The sequence below is a fragment of the Sapajus apella genome, unplaced genomic scaffold (assembly GCF_009761245.1).
Source record: "Sapajus apella isolate SASKATOON/1434 unplaced genomic scaffold, GSC_monkey_1.0 scaffold214, whole genome shotgun sequence".
NCBI classification, from domain to species: domain Eukaryota; kingdom Metazoa; phylum Chordata; class Mammalia; order Primates; family Cebidae; genus Sapajus; species Sapajus apella.
Window position 1 is genome coordinate 154240 of NW_022437154.1, and position 27901 is coordinate 182140.

At 43.5% G+C, this 27901-nt stretch overlaps 2 protein-coding genes across 6 annotated transcripts in view; one reads left to right on the forward strand and one right to left on the reverse strand.

Moving 5' to 3' along the window:
• The first annotated feature begins 890 nt into the window (after positions 1–890).
• On the forward strand, positions 891–26537 carry IDH3A (isocitrate dehydrogenase (NAD(+)) 3 catalytic subunit alpha). Its single transcript, XM_032270678.1, has 11 exons — positions 891–996; positions 8150–8212; positions 11223–11306; positions 14412–14526; positions 16036–16223; positions 16688–16821; positions 18583–18685; positions 18797–18861; positions 21019–21103; positions 22202–22354; positions 24957–26537. Exons 1-11 carry the CDS (start codon positions 970–972, stop codon positions 25038–25040), a joined length of 1101 nt encoding a protein of 366 aa, XP_032126569.1. The 5' UTR covers positions 891–969; the 3' UTR covers positions 25041–26537.
• The window catches only part of ACSBG1 (acyl-CoA synthetase bubblegum family member 1), a 66063-nt gene continuing 63923 nt past the window's right edge, over positions 25762–27901 (reverse strand). For 3 of the 5 annotated variants that reach the window (XM_032270675.1, XM_032270673.1, XM_032270672.1), the window contains one exon: positions 26369–27042. In XM_032270675.1, the coding sequence (XP_032126566.1) occupies positions 26891–27042 (152 nt within the window). In that variant the 3' untranslated portion in view covers positions 26369–26890. Of the gene's footprint in view, positions 27528–27901 lie in introns of all 5 variants that reach the window. The other 2 variants (XM_032270677.1, XM_032270676.1) reach the window with 1 other exon arrangement.

Consider the following 27901-nt stretch of genomic DNA (forward strand, 5'->3'; position numbering starts at 1 on the left):
CTTTTGCTTCTTGACTCAACAGTTTTAATGACATATGTGTGTGACACTTGATGGATGCCTGCCTTTCCTACTGGATCCTAAGCCCCAGCACTTACAACAGTGCCTGACATCTAGTTGACCCTCAGAAATATTTGTTGAGCTGAAAAGACAGATTAGTAGTTGCCTGGGATTGAGGACATGAGCGGGATTGACTATAAGCGGACACGAGGAACATTTTCATATGCTCAAAACCGGATTGTGGGATGGTTGTGCAACTGTTTACATTTACGAACTGCACACTTACAGTGAGTAAATGTTATGATATATAAATTATACTTCAATAAAGCTGTCAAAAAATGAAAATCGGCCAGGCACAGTGGCTCACGCCTGTAATCCCAGCACTCTGTGAGCCTGAGGCGGGCAGATCGCTTGACTTCTGGAGTTCGAAGACCAGCCTGAGCAATATATCTGGGCGTCGTGATTACTGGAGCCCAGGAGGTCGAGGCTATGTAGTGAACCCTGTTCTCCACACTGCACTCCAGCCTGGGCGGCAAGAGCGAGACCCAGTCTCCAAAAAAAATCAAAATCTGTGGAATGAGAAAATTATGTGCCTTCCTCCACGGGCTTTTAACTCTATGAGAAGCGCTGTATCCCCAACATCCTAGAAGATTAGCACCTGGTAGGTGTGGAACAAATGTCTTATCTAAACAGCTAGTCAATGAGACAAGGAGAGCAGGAGGAAGCTTCCCGGAGATCCCGGGCAGTTTCCGGGTCCGCCTGGCGCTCAGCCGGGCAAGACAGAGACGAGCCCGGCGATTGGCCCGTGGAATATCCAGGGGCGGGGCAGCGAGTGAGCGCGAAGGAATCCTTAGGCAATATTGGGGGCGGTGCTTCCAGGGGGCGTGGCCGTGCAGGGGCGGGCTCCGAGCGCGGGCCGGGCGCCTGCGCACTGCTGCTCCCGCTGTTGCTGCGGAGCAAGGACGGGAAGCGATGGCTGGGCCCGCGTGGATCTCCAAGGTGAGCGCTGGCAGGCCGGCGTGTGGCAGGCAGGCTGGCCGCAAGGGCTGACAGGAGAGCCACCGCGTGCCTGCTGTGGGCGGGCGCGCGTGCCAGACAGGGAGGCGGTGGCGGTCTGCAGGGACAGCTTGGGAGCCGGTCCTGGCCTCCGTGCCCCGCGCTTCGTGGCCGGCTCGCAGTATATGGGCCGCTCCGGGCCGGGTCGGCAGCGCAGAGGCGGCGACTGCGCCAGGGTCGAGGCAGGGGGCGCCCGCCCTGCTCCTGCCGAGACCTGGCTGCAGTCATTCATATTCGCCCCGGCCAGAGCCCAGGCTTCGCGCCGAGCCCGGGAAGGTCACGGGAGCCGCTGCCCTGGCTCCGCCATCTGGGCCGTTTCCCCGGCTGCGGCCTTGCTCCCGGCTGATCCCCGCACCGCCCAGGCCTCTTCCCCGCGGTCTACGCGGCCCTTGGCGGAGGAACCGCAGGGACCACGGCACTGGCGTTGAGCTTGGGAGGTTTTCCCTGCTGAGAGAATCCTGGGACCCTTTTCTCTACCAGATTGTTTCCCCCTTGGCGCTCTTCCCAGTCTGACCTCTGGTGCTCTTGTAGCTATTTCCAGTTAAAGGACATAGGGCATCTTACCCCTTGGAATTACCATCAGAATCTTCAGAGATGGAGACCAGCAGAGCCTTCCTTTTACCTTTCATTGGTGGGAGTCCTGCAATCGGGAACGCTTTTAGCTCTCCTGGACAGCTGAGATGCCCGAGCTGGAAAGGGTTTTCAGATCATCTATGCAATTCCTTGGCTTCTCAGTGGAACTAACCTGTGCCTGAAGAAGAACTTGCTCAAGGTCACACAGGAGATTGGGGTCAGAGCTGGGAGAAGAACCTAGGTGTCTTGGTTCCCATTTCCCAAGGTCACATAGCAAATTATGGGTACAGGCCATCAGGCCTCAGGTTTCCTGTTGCTATGAATGGGTGGTCCCCTAGAAATCTACCATAAGCAATTTAACGTTTTTCTATAAATTTGATACAACTTTTCTCCCTTTTTTTCGGTTTAAAGAGAGGTCCGGAGATGCACTGTTATTTAATGAAAAGGTCTCTGTACTGGAATTTAGAAGTCTCAGATTTAAATCCTAGCAATGCCACTGATTGGCTATGTGACTCTAAGCAAATTATTAGACATCTCTAAGCCTTAACATGCCCATCTGTGAATATCTATGCTTACAGAGTTTATTAAATATAATATTGTATGTGAAAGCACCTAGTATGTACAGAAGGAACACAAAAATCTGAAGCTTTCTTAACTGTCAATATGTTTATCTCGGTCATCCAACATTTTTTTCTTTGTTTTTTTTTTTTTTTTTTTTTAAGAAGTCTCACTTTGTCACCCAGGCTGGAGTGCAGTGGCGCCATCTTGGCTCACTGCAACCTCCGTCTCCCTAGTTCAAGCAAATCTCCTGCCTCAGCCTCCTGAGTAGCTAGGACTATACGTGCACGCCGCCACGCCCTGCTAATTTTTTTTTTGGCTTCACCGTGTTGCCCAGGCTGGTTGCGAACTCCTGAGCTCAGGCAGTCGCCCGCCTTGGCCTCCCAAAGTGCTGGGTTTATAGGCATGAGCCATCGCCCGGCCCAGACAGTGGTTTTTATGGGCATCATTAACTGTTTTTTTTTTTGTTTGTTTGTTCAATAACTAGATTCTACTTTGTCACCCTCTTCCGACCCAGATTTGCTTGTGATGATAACTCTTATGTCACATATGCTCCTGAAAGTAAAGCAACTTCTGTGTCACTGTGAAAACTGAACTCTGCCCTTTAATCTCTGAACTTATATTTAACACCCAATTCATCTTTGGTAGGCACATTCACTTTCACAATGAGGCAATAAAGCAACACTTGATAATGAATGTGCGCAGTGGCTCATGCCTGTAATCCCAGCACTTTGGGAGGCCAAGGTGGGCTGATCATGAGGTCAGGATTTCGAGACCAGCCTGACCAACATGGTGAAACCCTGTGTCTACTAAAAATGCAAAAAAAAAAAAAATTAGCCAGGTATGGTGGCATGCGCCTGTAATCCCAGTTACTCGGGAGGCTGAGGCAGGGAAATTGCTTGAACCAGGGAGGTGAAGGTTGCAGTGAGCCAAGATCACGCCACTGCACTTCAGCCTGGGTGACGGAGCGAGATTCTGTCTCAAAAAAGAAAGAGATAACAAATGTGCTGATACATCCGTTTTGCCTTTAGTGTGATCTACGAGAAAAACCCCTCATAGTAGGTATTCAGAAAGTATTGGGTTGTGGAGTCAGAAGATGAGGTTCTCTGACATGGACTCTTTGTGTGACCTTTGGCAGAGTCATTTGGCTTCTGGGCCAGCTTCTCCCTTTAGGGACTGGAGCAGAAGGTGGCTCAGAGGCTGACCCCAGGATGGTGGAGGTGCTGAGCTGGATGCCAGTTTCAATCAGGACAGTTCCTCTGTTGTTTCCATTTAAGATTGTTTGTGGCCAAGTGCGGTGGCTCATGCCTGTAATCCTTCTACTTTGGAAGGCCATGGTGGTCAGATCACTTGAGATCAGAAGTTCAAGACCAGCCTGACCAACATGGTGAAATCCCATCTTTACTGAAAATACAAAAATTAGCTGGGCGTGTGGTGGCGCATGCCTGTGGTCCCAGCTACTCAGGAGGCTGAGGCAGGAGAATCCCTTGAACCCAGAAGGTGGAGGCTGCAGTGAGTAGAGATTATGCCTCTGCGTGGGTAACTACAAGACCTTCATCTTAGAACCCCACTGTACAACACAACACTATTTACATGTTTTTAAGTTGGGAGTCTGAAGGTAAAAAAGGAAAAGAGGAGCTATGGATTATGATGGCCCAGGATCTGAAGTCCAAAGTTCAGGGCTTTGGTCCAGGCTCCATGAACCTGGCCTCAGTTTCCTCATCTGAAAAGTGCCACGAATGCCTAGCTCTCTTGCCTTAGCCTCCTGAGTAGCTAGGATTACAGGTATGAGCCACCACTCCCAGCTAATTTTTTTTTTTTTCGTATTTTTGGTCAAGATGGGGTTTCACCATGTTGGCCAGGATGGTCTCAATCTCCTGACCTCATGATCCACACACCTCGGCCCCCTAAAGTGTTGAGATTACAGGTGTGAGCCACTGCACCCGGCCTCTCTTCAGATTTTATAGAAATAAGAGGATGTGATATATATATATGTATGTATTCTGTAAAGTAGGATTCCTGCTGCCTCAGCCTTCCATGTAGCTGGGACTACTGTTGTGTGCTACCATACCTGGATAACATTTAAAATTATTTTATAGAAGTGAGGTCTCACTCTGTAGGCTGATTGGTCAGGTCTTCTGTCACAAAGACGTAAGCTAGTTTTGTGTGAATGTCTCTTCCCTCTTTTTTGGACTGCGAGAGGAGAAAGGACTCATGTCAGTATCATTTTCTTTTTTTGAGATGGAGTTTCAGTTTTGTTGCATGATCTCAGCTGATGGCAACCTCTGCCTCCCGGGTTCAAGCATTTCCCCTGCTTTAGCCTCCCGAGTAGCTGAGATTACAGGCATGTGCCACCACGCCTGACTAATTTTGTATTTTTTTTTTTTTTTTTTTTTTATAGAGGCGGAGTTTCGTTTTTGCTACCCAGGCTGGAGTGCAATGGCGCGATCTCGGCTCACCGCAACCTCCGCCTCCTGGGTTCAGGCAATTCTCCTGTCTCAGCCTCCTGAGTAGCTGGGATTACAGGCACACGCCACCATGCCCAGCTAATTTTTTGTACTTTTAGTAGAGACGGGGTTTCACCATGTTGACCAGGATGGTCTCGATCTCTTGACCTCGTGATCCACCCGCCTCGGCCTCCCAAAGTGCTGGGATTACAGGCATGTGCCACCACGCCCGGCCTAATTTTGTATTTTTAGTAGAGTTGGTGTTTCTCCATGTTGGTCAGGCTGATCTCAAACTCCTGACCTCAGGTGATCCGCCTGCCTCTGCCTCCCAAAGTGCTGGGATTACAGGCGTGAGCCACGGCACCTGGCCTCATATCAATTTTATGCTCTGCTTATCCCAATACTGCCTTTAAATGGTGCTTTGGGAATTTTTTTTTTTGAGATGGAATTTTGCTCTTGTTGCCCAGGCTGGAGTGCAGTGATGCAGTCTCGGCTTACTGCAACCTCCACCTTTCAGGTTCAGGCGATTCTCCTGCCTTAGCCTCCTGAGTAGCTGGGATTACAGGCATGTGCCACCATGCCTGGCTAATTTTGTATTTTTAGTAGAGACAGGGTTTCTCCATGTTGGTCAGTCTGGTCTCGAATTCCCAACCTAAGGTGATCCACCCACTCGGCCTCCCAAAGTTCTGGGATTATAGGCGTGAGCCACCATGCCTGGCCCGAAAATTTTATTTTACTTAAAAGTTCTGAGTCGTTGTGTTGACTTAGGTACAGCACTATTTTATTCTAAGATCATGCAAGAGAGATAACATACGTGGGAAAGACTGGTCATTAAAGAAAATCATTGCAAGTATTAAGGTTATTTGCTGAGTTGGAAACTCTTCAGATAGAGATGTGATTGAGGCTGGATTCAGGTGGGTTTTTTGTTTGTTTTTTTAAATTATCGAATGCCTTCTATGAGCCAGGCAGTGTTCTAGACACTGGATACAACAGTGAACAAAACACAAATTCTTACACCCCTGGGTTTACATTGCTTTCCCTGGTATATGCAGGTAGGATGGGTTTACATTTTAAAATCAGTCATTTTGGTTGGGCCATTTTCTCTCTTGCTTCTTTTTTTTTCAGTCTGTTACGCAGGCTGGAGTGCAGTGGCATAATCATAGCTCACAGAAGCCTCGAACCCCTGGGCTCAAGCAGTCCTGCCATCTCAGCCTCCCATGTAGCTAAGACTATTGGTGTGTGCCACCATATCTGGCTAATTTTGTAGAGACGGGATCTCACTTTGTTGCCCAGGCTGGTTGGTTGGGTCTTCTGTCACAAGGATATGAGTTTGCTTTGTGTGAATGTCTTTCCTCTCTTTTTTGTTCAGAGAGAGAGCAGTAAGGACACATGCCAATTTTCTTGTCACAGCGTAGCCTTTGAATGGCCTCCCTTTCAACAGCCCACTTGCTGGTGGATGAATCATGCCCTAGGATTAACATTTTGGCCAATGGTTTTGCCACAGAGTATTCTTTTGGATTTGGCCCTGTCTTATTTTCAGTCCAGAGTCATGACCAGAAGATTAAAGAATAAAATTCATTCATACCCTTCTTGGCTGTTGGTTGTTAGATGCCAATAAATATTTCAGCTAAGGTTCAGACCCCAGAAAAACATTCAAGACAGGATATAACAAATGTATCTTTGCTCATGTATCTAGCAGGAGAAAAAGTTACCGTTAAAAAAATTAAATACATTTTAATACCTTTGGTCTATGTACCTGGATTCTTTTTCTATATTGTTTATAAAAATGTAGTATGACTGGCCAGGCGCAGTGGCTCACGCCTGTAATCCCAGCACTTTGGGAGGCCGAGGCGGGTGGATCACGAGGTCAAGAGATCGAGACCATCCTGGTCAACATGGTGAAACCCCGTCTCTACTAAAAATACAAAAATTCAGCTGGCCATGGTGGCGCGTGCCTGTAATCCGAGCGACTCAGGAGGCTGAGGCAGGAGAATTGCCTGAACCCAGGAGGCGGAGGTTGCGGTGAGCCGAGATCGCGCCATTGCACTCCAGCCTGGGTAACAAGAGTGAAACTCCGTCTCAAAAAAAAAAAAAAAAAAAATGTAGTATGACTTTGTACCAGTTCTCAAGGACTAAGTTATTAAATTTTATAATCAACCTTTAAAATTTGTATTTCTGGTATATGATAATGTTAATTGGAAAAAGAAAACAAAACACATACCAATGGTAATATCTTGGTGTGGTGGGATTACCGGGTAACTTTTATTTTATTTTTTATATCCGTTTCGAGTCCCAGCAAACTAACCATAATGACCACATTACCTATATTATCAGAAGAAACAAATAATTTATTTAAAGTCTTTATTCTGTGTGACATGGGCATCAGATGGTATTAATGAACTTTCTTAGATTTTACTATAAAGTGTAATTTCTTAATATTCACAGGGGAATAATAGATATAGTGTATAATTGAAGGAGCACTGGACCAGGAATCAGAAGACCTGTCTGTGGGTTTCCATTTTGCCTTTTTTTTTTTTTTTGAGACAGAGTCTCACTCTGTTGCCCAGGCTGGAGTGCGTGGTCTCTCCACCTCCCAGGCTCAAGCGATTCTCATGCCTCAGCCTCTTGAGTAGCTGGGACTACAGGCGCCCGCCACCACACCCAGCTAATTTTTGTATTTTTTAGTAGAAGTGGGGTTTTACCATGTTGGCCAGGCTGGTCTCACACTCCTGACCTGAGGTGATCCACCCACCTCAGCCTTCCAAAGTGCTGGGATTACAGGTGTGAGCCACTGCACCCAGCCAATTACTTACTGTATGATCTTAGGCAAATCCTTATTCTTTGGGACCAGTGCCTCCACTTATGAACTAAGCAAGTTGGCAGGTGTCATGGTGCACATCTGTAATCCCACCTACTCAGGAGGCTGAAGCAAGAGGGACACTTGAGTCCAGGAGTTGGAGGCTGCAGTGAGTTATAATTGTGCCTTTGAATAATCACTGCACTCCATCCTGGGCAACCTAGGGAAACCCCATCTCAAAAAGCCTAAAACAAGAAGAGGAAATGAATGAGTTGTGCTTGGGATTTCATGAGGAACATCCTGGCTCTAAAATTAATGGTAATTTTTTAAAAGTATATGTTACCCCTAAATTGACCTGATCTGATAGTCAAGAATGTTGGCACAAAACGATCCAGATCAAATGAGAAAAATCTGAATGTTTGAGCTGAAACAGTAAGTTTTATTCTGCTGTCAGCATCTTTTATTTGACAACTTATATTGGTTAAATTGACTTTGAAAATATATAGTACTTAAGTTCTCAATCTAAAGTAAAAATTTGAATATTTAGGCTTTCAAATCTGAGACAGCTTGCCGCAGTGAGCTAATACATGAGATTTGTATTCCTGGGAAGCTACTGAATGTGCCAAGTGGCAGCGTAACCAACCATCAGGACATCCTTGCTGTTGTTTACTGTACGTGGTTTAATTCTGTGCGTGATATTTCTCTGTTGATATTAATATAGGTCTCTCGGCTGCTGGGGGCATTCCACAACCCAAAACAGGTGACCAGAGGTTTTGCTGGTGGTGTGAGTATAATTATGTTTTTTATTTTTTCCTTTTAGAAGTTTCTCAAGAAAGATGCTCTAATATATTTATAATATAGCCTTTTATCTCCATTCGTTTAAAATTAGGGAAAATTGGCCATATTTATAATGTATGTTGAAATTATTGGCTGACATGCACGAATCTATTAGGTCACTTGCACATTTGAAGGAATTATCTTCTGGCTGGCTATGTAAGTTTGTCACATTAATATCTTGAAGGAGCCTTGTTAAAAATAGATAGTAAGTGCCCTTGAGCCTGTTATTTTATTTCACAATCTCATTTTGGTGAGACCGTCTTTTTCAAAACTAGTACAAGTTGAGAGAAAATTGTTGAGAAGCTTCAAAACCTGCTTTGCATTTTTATTTTATGAGCTTCCCTAAAACCAGTAGATTTGAGTGCAAGTTAGGAACGCCTCAATTATCTATGAGCCCTGTAGGCTTCTGCTTTCCTCATAGAGTTTTTGTAGACTATCACAGTAGTAGATCATCTATTGTTCATTAAATCTGCTGCTTTTAGAGTTCCCAGCATTAGAGTTTTGTGCTTTAAAAGCTGACCACATTTTTGGAACATTCTGAGACTGTGAGTCAGTGACTTCCTATTTTTGTTTTTATTCCCTCCCCCTTTTTACAGAATCTGATTTGAATTTCATAATTCCTATACTCCCATATAACATCTATGCCATGAAAGATTGACAAGACTGTAGTACATTTTTTCCTCTACTTACTTTCTGTATTGTGGAAGAAAAGTAGATTTTCCGGTGACTTGATGACATTTATTACTACATGTTGGGAGAACAGGAAGAAGTAGCCAAAGAGTTCTTTTGGTTCTGCTTATGCCAAAAATGCAGGCTGGGACTTGCACTTCAAGCTCAAGGATAGCCACGCTAGCATTTCAAACACGTTCTGGAAGCTAATGAGATGATCACTGCTCTCTGCTATTATTTAATTTTCAGGCTATTTATTTGAAAAAAAAAATTCATCTGATGGAGGATATTTTTGAAGAAATAAGAGGATATATTAATTAAAAAAATTTCTTCAACCCAGGAAAACTGGTATGAGTCTTAGCCCTGGCTAAGACTGAGGTGGGAGACTTGCTTGAGGCCAGGAGTTCGAGGCTGCAGTGAGCTGTGGTGACACTTGTGAGTAGCCACTACACTCCTGCCTGGCAAAATAACGAGTCCTCATCTCTAAAAAATAAAAACAGAAAATTTAAAAAATGAAAAAAAAAAAAAAAGAAACTATTTCTTCAGTTGTACAGAAAAAAAATCAGAAATAATTAGTCCGTCTATCTGGGGAGACCTGATTGTGAAGCAAAGGACCAACAAAACTTAAATTAGTGATTTTTAAAAAATGCAATTCCACCAACTGGAATTGAAAAAAAGCCAAGCCCCTAGGAGGGGTAAAGTCCCAAGATAATAAAATATATGGTTCCCAAATGGAAAAAGTGGTACCGATCTTCTCCCCTTACGTATTTTTATTTCTGCGTTTGAAATGCTGGCTTCATTTTGCCTGAAGTCTTAGAATAAATCATTGCTGTTACATTATAAAAACACGAATTTGTTGTTCTAAGTGTAACTCAGGCTTTGCAGGTATGATCACGTATACTCTTTGGTTGCAGATCAACTTTGCAAGCTTATGTAGATTGATTACTCTTAGATTTAAGCAGCCAGTTTGTGTGTGTGTGTGTGTGTGTGTACACATTTACTTTTATTGTAGCAAAGCAACTTGTACACTTTTAATGCTTAAAACTGAGCATCGTCTTTCCTTTCCAGTGAAACAAAAAGAAACATTTTTAAGAAGCAGGAACAAAATTGCAATAGAGAGTGTCAATTCCAAATAAGATCCTACAGGTTCTGCTGATTCTCACAGTGAATGGCAGGGCTCAAGTCGTCATTAGGATATAATTTATTTTAAAAGTGTCATCTTAAACTGTAAGAATGTCTGTCAAATATCACAAACATGCCAAAGGAGAAGCCATGTTATCATAATGCCCACTTAACCCACCCAAACATCTCAGATCCACCCTTTCCTGACCTTCTATAATCCCATTTTTAAAAGTTTTTTTTTTTTTTTTTCTTTTTTTAAACAAGAAAAAGTAGACAGATGCATGTTGGTAAATGCTGTCCATATTCACATAGAGACACAGTGTACTCTCTGCGCCCAATATAGAGAGGAAGGAGGAAAAAGGCTAGAATTCTATGCACTACTACAGGGGCCTAGCACCCTCCAGCTTCCAGCAGAGTGAAGGGAACAGGTTTTTCCTTTTTCCCCACAGAGCTCGGTGTTATTGATTCCATACAGTTTTGTTCAGACAGGAAGGGATAAAAATGAATTTTGAACAGAAGAGGGTAGAGACTCTCTTCCCATTGTATTCAAGCAGCCAGTTTTATAGACGAACTAAGAAAAAGTGGAAGCTCTCTCTTGATAGAAAGTCTTATTTCCCCTGAGTATATAAATAGACCTCAGTAGTATTTTGGAAGTATGTCTGAAAGTGTTTTGCAAGACTGAAGAAGCTGCATGAGAAGCTTTCCAGGATCACAATGGAAAGGAAAGGAAAACACTTGGCTTCATGAGAAACATTAAATTTTAGGGAGAGACCATTGTTAATATTTTTTTTTTTTTTTTTTTTTTTTTTTGCTTTCTTTGGTTTTAAAGGTTTGAATTAATTGGTCTCTTTGCAGCTTGTCTGAAAAGAAATATCAATTAGGAAATCTATTTGGTAATTTAATTTGTTTTTGTTTTATGTAAAGACTATCATTTGGGTTCTTTTTAAAACCTGTGAGCTCAGGTAAAGAGTAGGGTTGCAGAGTCTCTCGTCTGTTGATTCCTGCCTCCCCTCTGATGATCCTGGGGGAGGTATGTCTGTTTTCTTAGCAGTGTTTGAATCTTTCTGAGACATCTCATGAAGTGGATTTCTCTGTCAAAATTTTCTTTTTTAAGCCTTCAAAAATAAAAATTCTTACGGTCGTCTTTGATGATTTTTTATGTTCAGGTTCAGACAGTAACTTTAATTCCAGGAGATGGTATTGGCCCAGAAATTTCAGCTGCAGTTATGAAGATTTTTGATGCTGCCAAAGTAAGTGGGCTTAAAAAACACATTTGATGATGATTCACTGAAAAGTTTTCTTAGCCAGTCGGATTCTGTGAACTTTAGGATGCATTGTACACATTTCTATGAAATTGAGTAAGGTCTTTTGTTAATCTCCACAGATTGTCAGTTTAACAGTGTGTGTCTCAGTGTTTGCTACTGCCATTATTTCTTTCTTTGTTCTTTTGTTGTCGTGGTGGTTGTTTTAAATTTAGAGTCGATGTCTCGCTCTGTTCCCCAGGCTGATCTTGAACTCTGGGGCTCAAGTGATCCTCCCACCTTTACCTCCCAAAGTGCTGGGATTATAGGTGTGAGCCACCATACCTGGCTGGCTGCTCCTGTTGTTGACAGTTTAAACTCCTGTATGGGCATCAGTTATATGTAAAGTAATCAAAGTAGTACTACAGTGTTTGTGGATCTTTAAGTCCTGCCTGGGTGTAAGATCTTTTAAGCCCTGCCAAATCACCTACTGTTTTGCAAACAAAAAAAAAAAAAAAAGATTGAATTAGTATTTCAAAAATCTGTATAGGCACTTTTGAAATAATCTCTTTAAAATAAAATTTTTGATGTGTTCTCATCAAGAATGGAGTGTTATTACTTCTAACAGCCCAGCCTTCAATACAAGTAGATAATTTTAAAATTCTGTAGTCAGACTCAGGAAAAAATGAAAAAAATAAAAAAATAAAATATATATATATATAATATATCTTTAAAAAATGTATTTAAAAATTTTATTTAAAAATATGTTTTTAACATATATAATATTTATGTATATATATACACATATATATATTTTTAGACGGAGTTTCGCTCTTGTTGTCCAGGCTAGAGTGCAGTGGCGTGATCTTGGCTTACTGCAACCTCCACCTCCAGAGTTCAAGTGATTCTCCTGTCTCAGCCTTCTGAGTAGCTGGGATTACAGGCGCACGCCACCATGCCTAGCTAGTTTTTGTATTTTTAATAGGGACAGCGTTTCATCATATTGGTCAGGCTGGTCTTGAACTCCTGACCTCAGGTGATCTGCCCACCTTGGCCTCCTAAAGTGGTGGGATTACAGGTGTGAGCCACTGAGCCTGTGTGTGTGTGTGTGTGTGTGTGTGTGTGTGTGTGTTTATAAACTATTATATATTGTAATAAAAAATTGTATATATAAAACAATATTATATATATATAAACAGCTTTATTGAGATATAATTCATTCTTTTATTTATTTATTTTATTTTTGAGATGTTTTGCTCTTGTTGCACAGGCTGGAGTGCAGTGGCATGATCTTGGCTCACTACAACCTCCGTCTCCCAGTTCAAGCTATTCTCCTGTCTTAGCCTCCTGAGTAGCTGGGATTACAGGCGTATGCCACCACGCCCCAGCTAATTTTTGTATTTTTAGTAGAGACAGGGCTTCACCATGTTGGCCAGGCTGGTCTCGAACTCCTGATGTCAGGTGATCTGCCTGCCTTGGCCTCCCAAAGTGCAGGGATTATAGGCGTCAGCCACCACTCCTGGCCTAATTAATGCTTCTAAATGTACCTTTCAATCCAGTGGTGTTTTTTTTTTTTTTTTGAGACGGAGTTTCGCTGTTGTTGCCCAGACTGGAGTGCAATGGCACGATCTCGGCTCACCGCAACCTCCGCCTCCTGGGTTCAAGCAATTCTCCTGCCTCAGCCTCCCGAGCAGCTGGGACTACAGGCACGCACCATCATGCCCAGCTAATTTTTTTGTATTTTTAGTAGAGACGAGGTTTCACATTGTTGACCAGGATGGTCTCGATCTCTTGACCTCGTGATCCACCCGCCTCGGCCTCCCAAAGTGCTGGGATTACAGGCTTGAGCCACCGCGCCCGGCCTAAATCCAGTGGTTTTTATATTTATTTAATTATTTATTTTTCTTTGAGATGGAGTTTTGCTCTTGTTGCCCAGGCTGGAGTGCAATGGTACAATCTCAGCTCACTGCAACCTCTTACTCCCCAGTTCAAGCAGTTCTGCTTCAGCCTCCCAAGTAGCTGGGATTACAGGCATGCGCCACCACACTCGGCTAATTTCGTATTTTTAGTAGAGACGGAGTTTCTCCATGTTGGTCAGGCTGGTCTTGAACTCCTGACCTCAGGTGATCCCCCTGCCTCGGCCTCCAAAAGTGCTGGGATTATAGACGTAAGCCACTGTGCCTGGCCAATCCAGTGGTTTTTAGTACATTCACAGAGTTATGCAGCCATCACCACAATCTAGTTTTGGACCATTTTCCTCACCCAAAAAGAAACCCCAAACCCTACACAGTCACTCCCCATTTTGTCTCCCTCCCTACCCCCTTCCCTTTTTCCTCCCCAGCCCTAGGCAAGTAACCACTCATCTACTTCCTGTATCTATAGGTTTACCTATTTGGGGCATTTCATATAAATAGAATCTTATAATATATGGTCTTTTATGATTAGCTTCTTTCACTTAGCATGATACTTTCAAGTTTCATCCATGCATCAGTACTATATGATGTTTCTATGAACGATATTCCTCTGTTCCTTATGATATTCTAATTCTAGCCACTGTTAAGAACCCTTGTGAAAAAAAATAAATGTTGGCTGGGAGTGGTGACTGGGCACGGGTAATGTGGAGAATCCCTCTGGGCCTGCTAGAGAATGACATCTCTTCTTGCATGCCAGGAACTTTCTAGACCATTATTGTTTTTAGCAGTTACAAAGTTGAAAAAGGGCCGGGCGCAGTAGCTTACGGCTGTAATCCCAGCACTTTGGGAGGCCGAGGTAGGTGGATCACTTGAGGTCAGTAGTTGAATACCAGGCTAACATGGTGAGACCCTGTCTCTACTAAAAAAAAAAAAAAAAAAAAAAAAAAAAAATTAGCTGGGTGTGGTGGCGCACTCCTGTAATCCCAGCTACTCGGGAGGCTGAGGCAAGAGAATCGCTTGAACCTGTGGGTAGAGGTTGCAGTGAGTCAAGATCGTGCCACTGCACTACAGCCTGGGCAACACAGTGGGACTCCATCTCAGAAACAAAGTTGAAAAGGTTCAATCAGCATTGCTGAATTGTATGAATGTCAGTCTCCTTTAAGTCTCTCCAGCTCACTGTGCTCTGTGACATGTCATCTAGGCACCTATTCAGTGGGAGGAGAGGAACGTCACTGCCATCCAAGGACCTGGAGGAAAGTGGATGATCCCTCCAGAGGCTAAAGAGTCCATGGATAAGAACAAGATGGGCTTGAAAGGTAGCACTGAAGTGGAGATGGGGATTTTTACGGATTTCTGCTACAGGTGTTTATACATAGTTTGAAAATTTATGCTTTTAAGCTAAATAAGGCCTATCTGTGAAAGTAAAGCCATTCTTTTATGTAGTAACTATCATAGTAAGATGCTTTATATATTTGGGACATTTTTCTCCCCAGTAAAAACATTAAAATATTACTGGATGATACCAAATGACAGTATCTCTATTTATCTTCAACTATATGTATCTTTTGCTTAATTTTTACATTTTTATATTTATTTATTTTAATTATTTTTTTGTGACAGAGTCTTGCTCTGTCGCCCAGGCTGGAGTGCAGTGGTATGATCACAGCTCACTTCAGTCTTAACCTCCCGAGCTCAAGCCGTCCTCCTACCTCAGCCTCCCAAGTAGCTGGGAGTGCTACTTGGGTGTGCCACCATGCCCAGCTAATTTTTTTGAAAGGTTTTTGTAGAGATGGGATCTTATTATGTTTCTCAGGCTGATCTGGAATTCCTAAGCTCAAGCAGTCCTTCTGCGTCTGCCTCCCAAAGTGTCAGGATTACAGGCCTGAGCCACTGTGCCTGGCCTACATTTTTATCATTATTTGAATTAATACATGTTTAAGGCCATGATTCAAAAATGCTAGCATGTGACAGATTTAAATTCAGCATAGGCTTTATTTTTATATTTTTTGTGAGTCTCACTGTATAGCCCAGGCTGGAGTGCAGTGGTGTGGTCTTGGCTCACTGCAATCTCCGTCTCCTGGGTTCAAGCGATTTTCCTGCCTCAGCCTCCTACGTAGCTGGGATTTTAGGCACGCGCCACAATGCCCAGCTAATTTTTGTATTTTTAGTAGAGATGAGGTTTTGCCACGTTGGCCAGGCCGGTCTCAAATTCCTGACCTCAAGTGATCACCTGCCTTGGCTTCCCAAAGTGCTGCGATTACAGGACCTGAGCCACCATGCCCAGCAAGCATAGGTTTTAAAACCACAGATAGAACCAATTGTTGAATCTCATCTCTGCTACTTACTGGCTAGAAGGCTTGGGCAAATTTTTTATTCTTAGTTTCTTTTTTCTTCATTTATTTATTTATTTATTTTTTATAAAGATGGGGTTTCACCATGATGGCCAGGCTGGTCTTGAACTCCTGACCTCAGGTGATCCACCTACCTCGGCCTCCCAGAGTGGTAGGATTACAGGTGTTAGCCGCCGCGCCTGGCCTTTCTTCATTTTAAAATGACAGTAACAAACTTGCTGTTGTACAGGGTGATGGTAAGGATTAGATCATGTCAAGCACATGGGCAGTGCCTGGTCCTCAGGAAGTGCTTAAGAAGTGCAGTTAATGTTCCAGAGAGCTCCCATGAGGAAATCTTCCTTCTTCATTTGAATCTCAGGTAGAGGGTGAATTAGAGACAGAACACATTTCACAAGGTAGCCCAGGTGGGTTAGTAGGTCACACGTGAGACCAGAGTATCTTCTATTGTCATCTGGGTTTTCTTCTGTATGACAGGCCCTTTGAAGACCCCAATAGCAGCCGGTCACCCATCTATGAATTTACTGCTGCGCAAAACGTTTGACCTTTATGCAAATGTCCGACCATGTGTCTCTATCGAAGGCTATAAAACCCCTTACACCGATGTAAATATTGTGACCATTCGGGAGAACACAGAAGGAGAATACAGTGGAATTGAGCATGTGGTATGTTCACTCCAGATTCCGTTTTATTCCTGTTTGGACTGCTTTCTGTGCATCTGGGACCCCAGAGACAGATCTGCTTTTTCTCTGAGGAGTTGTGGTTGTTTGTCTTGGTGCTGGGTGTCTGGTCGACAGTACTCAAACAGATGCCGGGAGGAATAAGGCATGGTGGTTCAGGTCACAAGCTTGGGAGTATGCCCTCTGAATTTTGAATCCCCCGCTTCACAGGTCTGCTCTTCCTCAGGTGACTGTCTCTGCATCTCAGTTTTCTTCATCTGTGCAGTGGGGCTCATAATACCTCATAGGGCTGGGATTAACATGAGCCCCACTGACAGCGTATGATTAGTCATGCTAGCTGACACTGTGCAGACATGCCACAAACGTTGCTGTCTATGCCCCACACGCGCTGTCTCCCACCACGTTGCTGTCACACTCTTTCCAGCAAGGCAGGACTTCCTCTCTTGCAGATTGTTGATGGAGTCGTGCAGAGTATCAAGCTCATCACCGAGGCAGCAAGTAAACGCATTGCTGAGTTTGCATTTGAGTACGCCCGGAACAACCACCGGAGCAACGTCACGGCGGTGCACAAAGCCAACATCATGTGAGCTCCTTGCGGGGCTTTGCTGTGGGGAGGGCAGTGACAGGGCTTTCCTTTCGTCTCTTCAGCTTGCTCCTTGATTCCTAATATCTTTGAAAAGGAGGCCGGGCGCAGTAGTGGCTCAAGCCTGTAATCCCAGCACTTTGGGAGGCCAAGGCGGGTGGATCACGAGGTCAAGAGATCGAGACCATCCTGGCCAACATGGTGAAACCCCGTCTCTACTAAAAATACAAAAAATTAGCTGGGCATGGTGGTGCATGCCTGTAATCCCAGCTACTCAGGAGGCTGAGGCAGGAGAATTGCCTGAACCCAGGAGGCGGAGGTTGTGGTGAGCTGAGATCGCGCCATTGCACTCCAGCCTGGGTAACATGAGTGAAACTCCGTCTCAAAAAAAAAAAAAAAAAAAAAGAAAAGGATCCTTGTAGCAATGTGAAGGTCCAGCATCTTTCTTCTGCTGGAGACTCCCTTTTTTTTTTTTGGAGACAGAGTCTTGCTCTGTTCCAGGCTGGAGTGCAATGGCATGATATCGGCTCATTGCAACCTCCACCTGCCGGGTTCAAGCAATTTTCCTGCCTCAGCCTCCCGAGTAGCTGGGACTACAGGTGCACACCACCACGCGCAGCTAATTTTTGTATTTTTTTAATAGAGACGGGGTTTCACCATGTTGTCCAGGATGGTCTCGATCTCTTGACCTCGTGATCCGCCCGCCTCAGCCTCCCAAAGAGGTGAGATTACAGGCGTGGGCCACTGCGCCCGGCCTCCTCTTTTCTTTTTTTTTTTTTTTTTGAGACGGAGTCTTCTCGTTCTCTTGCCCAACCTGGAGCGCAGTGGCGCGATCATGGCTCACTGCAATCTCCTGCCTCCTGGGTTCAAGTGATTCTCCTGCCTCAGCTTCCTGAGTAACTGGGACTACAGGCACATGCCACCATGCCCAGCTAATTTTTGTATTTTTGATAGAGACAGGGTTTCACCATGTTGGCCAGGCTGGTCTTAAACTTCTGACCTTAGGTGATCCGCCCGCCTTGGCTTCCGAAAGTGCTGGAATTACAGGCGTGAGCTGCTGCGCCCGTCCCAGAGTCTCCTGTTTCCTGTGCGAATGATAGGAGCAAATGAAGAGGGATGGGGATTCAGGTCCTGGAAGCTCAAGGAGGGACTGAGGGTTATCAGAAAAGGAAGCTGGAGCCTCTGGGTCCCCAGATGCTGTGGACGTCTGGCCGCATAGCAGAGGCTACATAGCATATATTTTAGAAGTGGAATAGTAGGAGTGTCTCTGAAGTGGCCACAAACTCAGAGGCTTAAAGTAGTGCTAACAGTATCTGATGTGTTACTCTGGCAATTTAAATTTTCATCCAGAGGCTGTCAGAGTCCTTCTCTGAATGTATTAACAGTTTTCCTAACCTAAGAAAAGCATTGAACATGCAAAATAGTAAAACCATTTAAATTATTATGTTAACAGTTTAAAGCGATTTTAATAATATTAGTGGATATTTCTTCAGTCTTGTTAGATAACGCTATAAAAATATAGTCTTCTCTATTATGATCAAGCTATTTTACATCTTTACCCTTTTGTACTTCCAGAAGGATCCTAAAACATTTGCAGCTTATATTTTATTTAACTACCTAAGAAATAATTTTATTGTAATTGAGATCAGGTAGCTTGGCTTCTGGAACTTAAATTTCTCAAACTTACTTTACTTCTTTGATTTGATTCTTTTCTTTCTGTAAGACTTTTTTTTTCAGCAGTTTTTATTTGATTAAATACAGGCGGATGTCAGATGGGCTTTTTCTCCAAAAATGCAGGGAAGTTGCAGAAAACTGTAAAGATATTAAATTTAATGAGATGTACCTGGATACAGTATGTTTGAATGTAAGTATATATTCACACTTACCTGCTACTTTTTATGGTGAATGGTATGTGTGTGTGTGGTGGGGGTGTTGCAGATTTTGATTACTAAATGCACAAATGTATTCCTTGTAGATGGTACAAGATCCTTCCCAATTTGATGTTCTCGTTATGCCAAATTTGTATGGAGACATCCTTAGGTGAGTCTGGCCACCACCTTTTTATTTTAGCCTATGATTTACTAATAGACATCCTAAAATAATTATGGCTTAACATTTTCTTTTTTTTTTTTTCTCTTTTTTTTTTTGAGACGGAGTTTCGCTCTTGTTACCCAGGCTGGAGTGCAATGGCGCGATCTCGGCTCACCGCAACCTCCGCCTCCTGGGTTCAGGCAATTCTCCTGCCTCAGCCTCCTGAGTAGCTGGGATTACAGGCACGTGCCACCATGCCCAGCTAATTTTTTATAGTTTTAGTAGAGACGGGGTTTCACCATGTTGACCAGGATGGTCTCGATCTCTTGACCTCGTGATCCACCCGCCTTGGCCTCCCAAAGTGCTGGGATTACAGGCTTGAGCCACCGCGCCCGGCCGGCTTAACATTTTCAATCGAGTATTATAAAATAGGGTATTTGTTATAGCGTATGAGTTGAATTCTAACAATTCAGGTTGTGGGATGAATGATTACATGTTGGATGGGTTGTTCCTTCATTTTTTTTGCCAAATCATCACTGGGTTCCTTCTCCCAATCATTACCTGACTTCCCAGTTTTCAAATGTTTAATTGGTTGATTGATTTCACGGTTTTGTTATGTATAGCTAGGTAGGTGGGTGGTCATTTTTACCAATTTTTGGTAACTTTTGACATAATTTCAGACTTGCAGAAAAGTTGTAAGAATGGTACAAAGAATTCCCTTGTATTCAGCACCCAGATTCCAGATTCCCTAGATGCCAATGCTTTATCAAATTTACTTTATTACTCCTTCCCATTTTCCTTCCCTTTCTCCTTCCTCCCTTCCTTATCCTCCTCTCCTCCTTTGTCTGTGTTGGAAATAAAATCTCAGGAGACGCAAAGAAAACAAGCACTCAAACAAAGGATTTCTCAGCAAGGCAAATTTACTTCTGCAGAAGGGTGCTGCTCGCTGGTCTGGTCACCATGAAAGCACGCAGAACAAAGGAGAGTAGGGGTTTTTATTCCTAAGGCAGCTTCTGCCTCTGTGTCTTTCCCCAACTGGCTGGGGTTGGACTGCACAATCTAAACTAGTCCTGATTGGCTAAACATTTAAACTTTCCTACATAAGGTAAACGTGTGATGTAGGAGAAAGGGAGGGGAGGAAGGGGTTGCCTATGAGAGACTAGAAAGCTAGCCTGTTTCCACATAAGGAAAGGAACGTGGACTGTGCTGTGGCATGCCTAGGCATATTTAGATGGGTTGGGGTGCAGCAAAGGTTGGGGAGGGGTTCTTGGAATTGAAGAATAAAGAATGGGTGAACTGGGTACTCTGTTTGAAGAGGAACCTAACTATATCTCACATCTGTACCTCTCTCTGTCTCTCTGTCACAATCACACAGAGAGACATAAGATGTTGGCCAAATGGTGATTTTCTGAGCCCATGATTTTTTCTATATTTATGACTTGGCACTCTACTAGAAGAATGCTTTTCTTGTTTATCTGTCAGTATGGACATGGTTTTCTTTTTTTCTGTTCTTTTCTTTTTTTTGAGATAGAGTCTCGCACTGTCTTCCAGGCTGGAGTATAGTGGCACTCCAGTGTGTGCAGAGTGCAGTGGCTCACTGCAGCCTCCACCTCCTGGGTTTGAGTGATTCTCCTGCCTCAGCCTCTTGAGTAGTTGGGATTATTACAGATGTACACCACCACACCTGGCTAATTTTTCTATTTTTAGTAAAGATGGGGTTTTGCCATGTTGGCCAGGCTGGTCTCCAACTTCTGACTTCAGGTGATCTGCTCAGGTTGGCCTCCCGAAGTGCTGGGATTTATACGTGTGAGCCACTGCGCCCAGCCATGGACGTGGTTTTCCGTTTTATTCAGTGATACATCCGTCATTATAATCATGTATATTGATGCCTAGGTTGTCCCAAGTTGGCTGGCAAGGATCCGTTCACCGTGTCTCCTGTGTCCTTTTGACATGGTCCTTCATTCTTTGAACCTTGCCTTGCCTTCTGGCACACTAGGATGCTCTAGGATCATCTGTGTTTTATTAACCTTAGCCCTGGAAACAGCCATTTATTCAAAGATCGCTAGTTCCTTTGAGTGGAGAATGGTAATTAAAAACTAAAATCTGACTCCTAGGTGAGATGTTGTGGTTTTCAAAACATCCTCTGAAATGCTTTTCTTCTCCTAGTGACCTGTGTGCAGGATTGATTGGAGGTCTTGGTGTGACACCAAGTGGCAACATTGGAGCCAATGGGGTTGCAATTTTTGAGTCGGTAAGGACCCTGACACCTGAAGCAGAACTCAGGTCAGAACAGTGGGTGAACTCAGGAGTAGTTATCTGTATAAGTATGCTTTAACTCCACTTTTTCAGATTGTCAAAACAAAATGATGCTTTTTTTTTTTCTTGAGATGGGGTCTTGCTCTGTCACCCAGGCCAGAGTGCAGTGGCATGATCTTGGCTCACTGCAAACTCTGCCTCCCAAGTTCAAGTGATTCTCCTGTCTCAGCTTCTCAAGTAGCTGGAATTACAGGCATGTGCCACCACATCTGGCTAATTTTTGTATTTTTAGTAGAGATGGGGTTGTACCATGTTGGCCAGGCTGTTCTCGAACTCCTGATCTCAGGTGATCCATCCTGCTTGGCCTCCCATCTCAGGTGATCCATCCTCCTTGGCCTCCCAAAGTGCTGGCATTACAGGTATGAACCACTGCACCCAGCTGGTTTTTTTTGTTGTTTTTTTAAACACACACACACACATGCTTGGTTTATCTCTTCATTTCCCTCTGATATTTATTATGTATCCTTCCTTCCTTAAAATATTTTACCAAAGATTGACTGAAAAAGACTGTTAGTCCATAGTTTTATACTTAAAAAAATTAGCTTTTTATTTCTCCAAGGCTTTATTTCTTTTCTTTTTTTTTTTTCCTTGAGTTGAGACCTTGTTCTGTCACCCAGGCTGGAGTACACTGGTATGATCATAGCTCACTGCTGGCTTGAGCTGCTGGGCTCACGCAGTCCTCCTGCCTCAGCCTCCCAAGTAGCTGGCACTGTAGTCATGCGTCACTAGGCCTGGCTAATTTTTAATTTTTTTGTAGAGATGGAGTCTCACTATGTTGCCCAGGCTGGTCCTGAGCTTCTGGCTTCAAGTAATCCTCCTGCCTTGGCCTATCAAAGTGTTGAGATTATAGGTGTGAGCTACCACACCCAACCCAGAGTTTATTCCTTCAGTCCATGTCAGATGTATTGCCCGCAGTAGCTTTCAGTGCATATTTTCTACTGCTGAGGAAAGATAGTTAAGACTCCAGCTGCCCCAGAAGAGGCCTGTTAGCTCTTGTCTCTCCCCTGATGATGCTGCTTTTCCCAACATGTAGGTTCATGGGACGGCTCCAGACATTGCCGGCAAGGACATGGCAAATCCCACAGCCCTCCTGCTCAGTGCCGTGATGATGCTGCGCCACATGGGACTTTTTGACCACGCTGCGAGAATTGAGGCCGCATGTTTCGCTACAATTAAGGATGGAAAGGTAACAGGAATCTCGACATACTTGTGCTGGGTAAAATGCATTGCTTCCGTGTGTTTTATCTGAGTGAAAGGACAGAGACGGATAATAGTTGTCAAGCAGGCCCAAGCGTTTGATGTTGAACAAGAATTCTTAACGTGGTCCCCAGATCAAACGGGGTATGTGTGCACATGTGTGCATTTTCTGAGGTGAGGATCTAGATATTTCATCCAAAAAAGGTTAAGAAGCACTGATACAGCGACATGAGTGTACAGTGGAAAGGGCAGTGGTTTGGGAGCCAGCCTCAGGTACAGGCCCAGTTATCCTATTGTTAGCTGTGTGACCTTGGCCAAGTTCATTGATTTTGTTTTCTTGAGACAGAGTCTTGCTCTGTTACCCAGGGTGGAGTGCGGTGTTGCAATCTCGGCTCACTGCAACATCCACTTCCCGAGTTCAAGAGATAATCCTGCCTCAGTCTCCTAGTAGGTGGGATTACAGGCGTGTGCCACCATATATGGCTAATTTTTGTATTTTTAGTAGAGATGAGGTTTCACCATGTTGGCCAAGCTGGGTTCGAATTAGCTCCTGACCTCAAGTGATTCTCTCGCCCCAGCCTTCCAAAGTGCTGGGATTACAGGCATGAGCCATCGCACCCAGCCAAGTTCATTGATTTTTATAGACAACATTTTCCTCTTCACAACAAACGTCTATTGACTGTCCATTATAAGATGTGAAGAGTAAAATGATGAATAGGGTAAGATGCTGAGCCTCAAGGAGCTGGGAATCTAGTGGCAGATATAGATGCAGATGTGCCTCTAATATAGTAGTCTTATATGTTACACTATGTGCATCTATAATACAAAAGCAATACAGAAGTTTTATAAAGGTAATAACTAATATTAATCGAATACTTATGCAACTTTTAAGTTCTTTATCATCTCAGCAAAGCTTTTCTATAACTCTGTGAAGTAGATACTGTAATTCCATCTTAAAGATGAGGAAGCTGAGGTACAGAGAGATTACGTAATTCATCTGAGGTTTTACAGCTCCTAAATGACCAAGTTGGTATTAACACCCAGTCTGGCCCTTACCTAACAGGCTTCACTGCCTTCATAAGCAATTGTAGCCATGGAAGGAGTGTGGTGGGTTATTCCAAGTGAGAAGAGGTAATGCACTTGAAGACTCATCCCTAATTTGAGGTCCTTTTTAACAGAAATTGTGAAAAATATGCATAACATAAGATTTGCCATTTTAGCCATTTTTAGGTATACAGTATAGTAATGTTAAGTACAGTCACATTGTAATGTAAGCCTCGCCATCAGTCATCTTCAGAACCGTTTCATTTTCTCAAACAGACGCTGCACCCATTAAACAGTAACCTTCCCTTCCCCCTCCTTCCATCCTCTGGCACCCACCATTCTGCTTCCTGTCTCTATGACTAGGTACCTCATGTAGATGGAATCATACAGTGTTTGTCCTGTGAGTCTGGCTTGTTTCACTTAGCATAGTATCTTCAAAGTTGGTCCCTTCTGTTAAAAAAAAAAAAAGTCTGTAACTTCAAATTATATCATATGGCAAAAATGCAAGAAATTCAGCCTTGTTTTTAACAGGCTGATAGTCACATTGGAGGTCAGATGATTTTCTTATTCTGAAATTATATTTGGAAAGTTATAATCTACAGCCCAGCAGAGAGATACCTGAATTACACAGTGAGCCTTTTTATTGTATAGGATGGAAAGATAAAGAGAATTAAATATATTGGGGTCTGCATGCAGGAAAGAAAGGATAAGCTGATCAGTTGTATGGGAGGCTTTCTTTCCTAAAGAGGGGGGTTTAAGAGTTAATGACTTAGGCAAGTGTGGTGGCGCATGCCTGTAGTTGGAGCTGTAGGCTGAGGCAAGAGGATCACTTGAACCTCAGAGTTCAAGACCAGCCCTGGGCCACATAGTGAGATCCCATCTCTATTTAAAAAAAAAAAAGAGAGTTAATGATTTAAATATTTCCTTCGTGTTTGTTTCCCAGCCTCCAAAAATAGATCAGATTCAAAAATCAGCTGGATATGGTGGTGCGCACCTGTAATCCCAGCTACTCCAGAGGCCGAGGCAGGAGAATTACTTGAACCCAGGAGGCAGAGGTTGTGGTGAGCTGAGATCATGCCACTTGCACTCCAGCCTGGGCAACAGAGTGAGACTCCATCTCAAAAACAATAAAAATAAAAACAAAATAGATCAGAATATGTCTCAGGTCTTTTAACCTTTACAAATTTCCCAAGGATTTTATGAAATTTCTTGTTTAGATTTGCTTTTATGTAAACATCCATGACTAACCAACCTATATTAGGGTCTATTGTGTGAACAAAGGGAAAATGTAAAGCTCCCTGCCTCCCTTTGCATTAAGAGTGCCTTGTTCTTTGTGGAGTGCTGTTGTATACACTATGAGATTGGGTCTTGAACCTCCTTGGCTGCGTAGATGGTGGTGGAGTGGTTCCTTGCTTTGAAATGAGGGACTAAATGAAAGAGCACCCAAGTAACTGGCCTAGGTGGCATCTCCCTGAGGGCTTTAAAATCTCCTTGGTTTAATTTAGTTTGCGGATACATTTTTTATTTTTGCTTTTTCCTTTTCTCAGAGCTTGACAAAAGATTTAGGAGGCAATGCAAAATGCTCAGACTTCACAGAGGAAATCTGTCGCCGAGTAAAAGATTTAGATTAATGCTTCTACAACTGGTATTTGCATCAGTCGCTCCAAATGGACACCACATAAACCTCTATTTAGAATACCTACGTATGTATGCAATGGTTTGCTTGTTTCTTGACAGTACATTTTTAGATCTGGCCTTTTCTTAACAAAATCTGTGCAAAAGATGCAGGTGGATGTCCCTAGGTCTGTTTTCAAAGAACTTTTTCCAAGTGCTTGTTTTATTTATTAAGTGTCTACCTGGTAAACTTTTTTTTTTTTTTTGTAAACTCTTAAGTGAACAGTATAATTTGCTATTCTAAACCCTTTTACACTTCAGTTAAAATAGTTTTTCTTTAGCTGTAAATATCAGGATACAGAATTAACAAGAGAATATGTCTAACTTTTTAAGAAAAACCTTATTTTCTTTGGTTTATGAAAAACATAATGGAAATAAAACAAGATATTGACATAATAGCACAAAGTGACACTCTCATAAAACTAAATGGACACAAGAGAAATTTCCTGGGAAAGTTCACATCAAAAAGCGTGAATGTGGTTATTTCTAAATGATATGCAAAATAGAGACAGATTTGTCCTTTACAGAAATTACTGAGTATGAATAAAAACTTCAGATCCAAGAAATATATAATGAGAGATATAATTTTTGTTAATAAGACAAAAGTAATATATTGGATACAAATATACAAATGTATTGTGTGTTCAATTATTTTGTCTTGAGATTTAATATTTTTTGCAAGAGCTTCTAATGAAGCAGAGAGCTAGTACTTCCTTTTATTGGATACATTTTCAGCATCATGGGTTGTCGCAGCCTCTGAGCCCCTGATCTCGAGCCAGAAGGGCTGACTGTCATGCATGTCTCTGTCTGGGAATGGACCACAGTGCAGCTGGTAGTGCTGGGGGCGATACTGCCAAAAGGCTTGATCGCATGTATTTTGACTGCAATTGGAACTTGGGATGCTGACTGTTTGACATTTCAGCAAGTGCCCCTTCTCATCTCCCAGAGCATCAATTACTGCCCTCTGCCTCAGCAGTACCAGTATAAGAAGACATTGCAGAGACTGCAGGTGACTCAGCCTGAGTTGATTCACAAAATTGTGCCATGCTGGGGCTTGGGCTTGAGCTGGGCCCAGCTTTTGACCCTCAGGCATCTCCTGTCCCTTCCTGCCCTCCTCTCCCTTCCCCTCTGCTGCAGCATGATTTTCTTAATCCTCAGACACTCACTGTTTTCATGAACCGTTACCCAGTGGCCCCACAACCAAAGACAACTCATGCCCTCCCTTGACCCTTGTGTAACATTGCAAACCTGTGGCTTTGCAGAATGTACCCAGGTCACAAGGGGATTTTTTTTTAGCAACAATATCCCTGTCTGGGTCATTTTTTAAGCTTGTAACCAGACTTATAATCTTAAATGTATTTTCCTTTGTTTAAGCTGCTGCTTCCTTGGTTTCATTGGATTGTGCTAGTTATCAGTGGCTCTTGGGTTCAAAGTAATAAAAATTCCAAAACTGATTGAGATGTTTGCTTTCTCCACCTGTTTCCCATTCAGAGGCCTTCAGTCATGTTGGCTCAGCTTGCTACCGAGAACGGCTGCTTCCCGTATTCAGAGTGGAAGTGGGGTGGGCTGGTGGTGACAGGCTAATGTAGAGTTGGCTGCTTTTACGAGAATGCTCCACTTAACCCCATCCTGCACCTTTGTTTATTCCAGGGCACCAGTGGTCACTCACGTCTGCTGTCCACAGTCCTGTGAGTTTAATACCCATGACTGCCTGCACTGGTCCCACCTGCTCAATTAACAAAAAAATCGGGTCCTTGTTGACAGTTCTGTTAAAAGGTTTAATATTCAAATTACACATTAAATAGGGTCAAACAGGCAGCAGCATTTTTATTAAGCATCCAGTCAGTTGGCATGTGTGTGGCGGAGGAGTGCCGGGTAGTGGAATAACAGGGTCTGCAGTGTCCACCGTGATTCCAGAGGAAGTCAGGTCACTAGGTGAGTTGTAAGTGATTGCTTTCCCTGTGGCGCACAAGAGCAGTTTCAGCCATCTCCCTCCCGCCGGCTCCACAGCCTGCTGCCGGCTGTCTTGTCTGTGAACTAGCAGCTGGTTAATCTACCTGGAACTAAGGCCAAAAATGATCAGCCCTTTCGTTCTAGAAGGAGAGCTGATCTCACTTGTCACCTGAGCACAAAGCAATACTGAAACGGAATTAAAACTACCCACACATGAAGCTTCTCAGAATTGTCAGCTATTACTGGTCTAAGACCTGGTAAATGAAGAGCTGGTGTTGTGCCCTGACCTGGAGATCTAACAGACTTGCCAGAAATGCCTGCGCCAGACTGAGGAGACCTGGGGCTCAGGAAGATGCTCGGAAGGCCTGCCCTCTATTCTGTAGAAACTGCAAGCGCGGCCCTCGATTACATTTTTTGCTCTTGGTAAAAGGAGTCAATGATATCTTTGTACTTCTCCAAAACCGTGAGCCGTTTCAGTTTCATTGTGGGACCTAAAAGAGAAACGGGAAGAAATGAGTGAGGCCCAGGCTCTGAGAACTCAGAATGCGTTTGGTAAAGACTCACACTCAGTGAGTCCTGTCACTCAGAAATAAAGCCAGGCAGTCAGGACAGTCCGTAGCCAGCCTCCAAGACAGTGATGGCTGTTGGTATTCACATGGCGTGTGTGCGTGTGTGTAGTCTCCTATGTCATTCCTCTGGTGCGGCCAGTGGAGGATAGAGGGAGGGTATGTCACTTCTGAGAACAGGTTATAAAAGACTGCAGTTTCTTTTATATACGTAGGGAAGTGGTGGAGGCCACATCTACCTTATCCTTGCCCTGCACCCATTTTTGTCCTCAGTCCATTTTTTCTAAAATGGGTTTATT

Excerpts from the sequence above, each read along its gene's own strand:
- IDH3A (XM_032270678.1), top strand. The coding sequence starts at position 970 with ATGGCTGGGCCCGCGTGGATCTCCAAG. Across the intron at positions 18,686-18,796 it reads TGGATACAGTATGTTTGAAT|ATGGTACAAGATCCTTCCCA; the intron begins GTAAGTATATAT and ends TATTCCTTGTAG. Across the intron at positions 18,862-21,018 it reads TTGTATGGAGACATCCTTAG|TGACCTGTGTGCAGGATTGA; the intron begins GTGAGTCTGGCC and ends TTCTTCTCCTAG.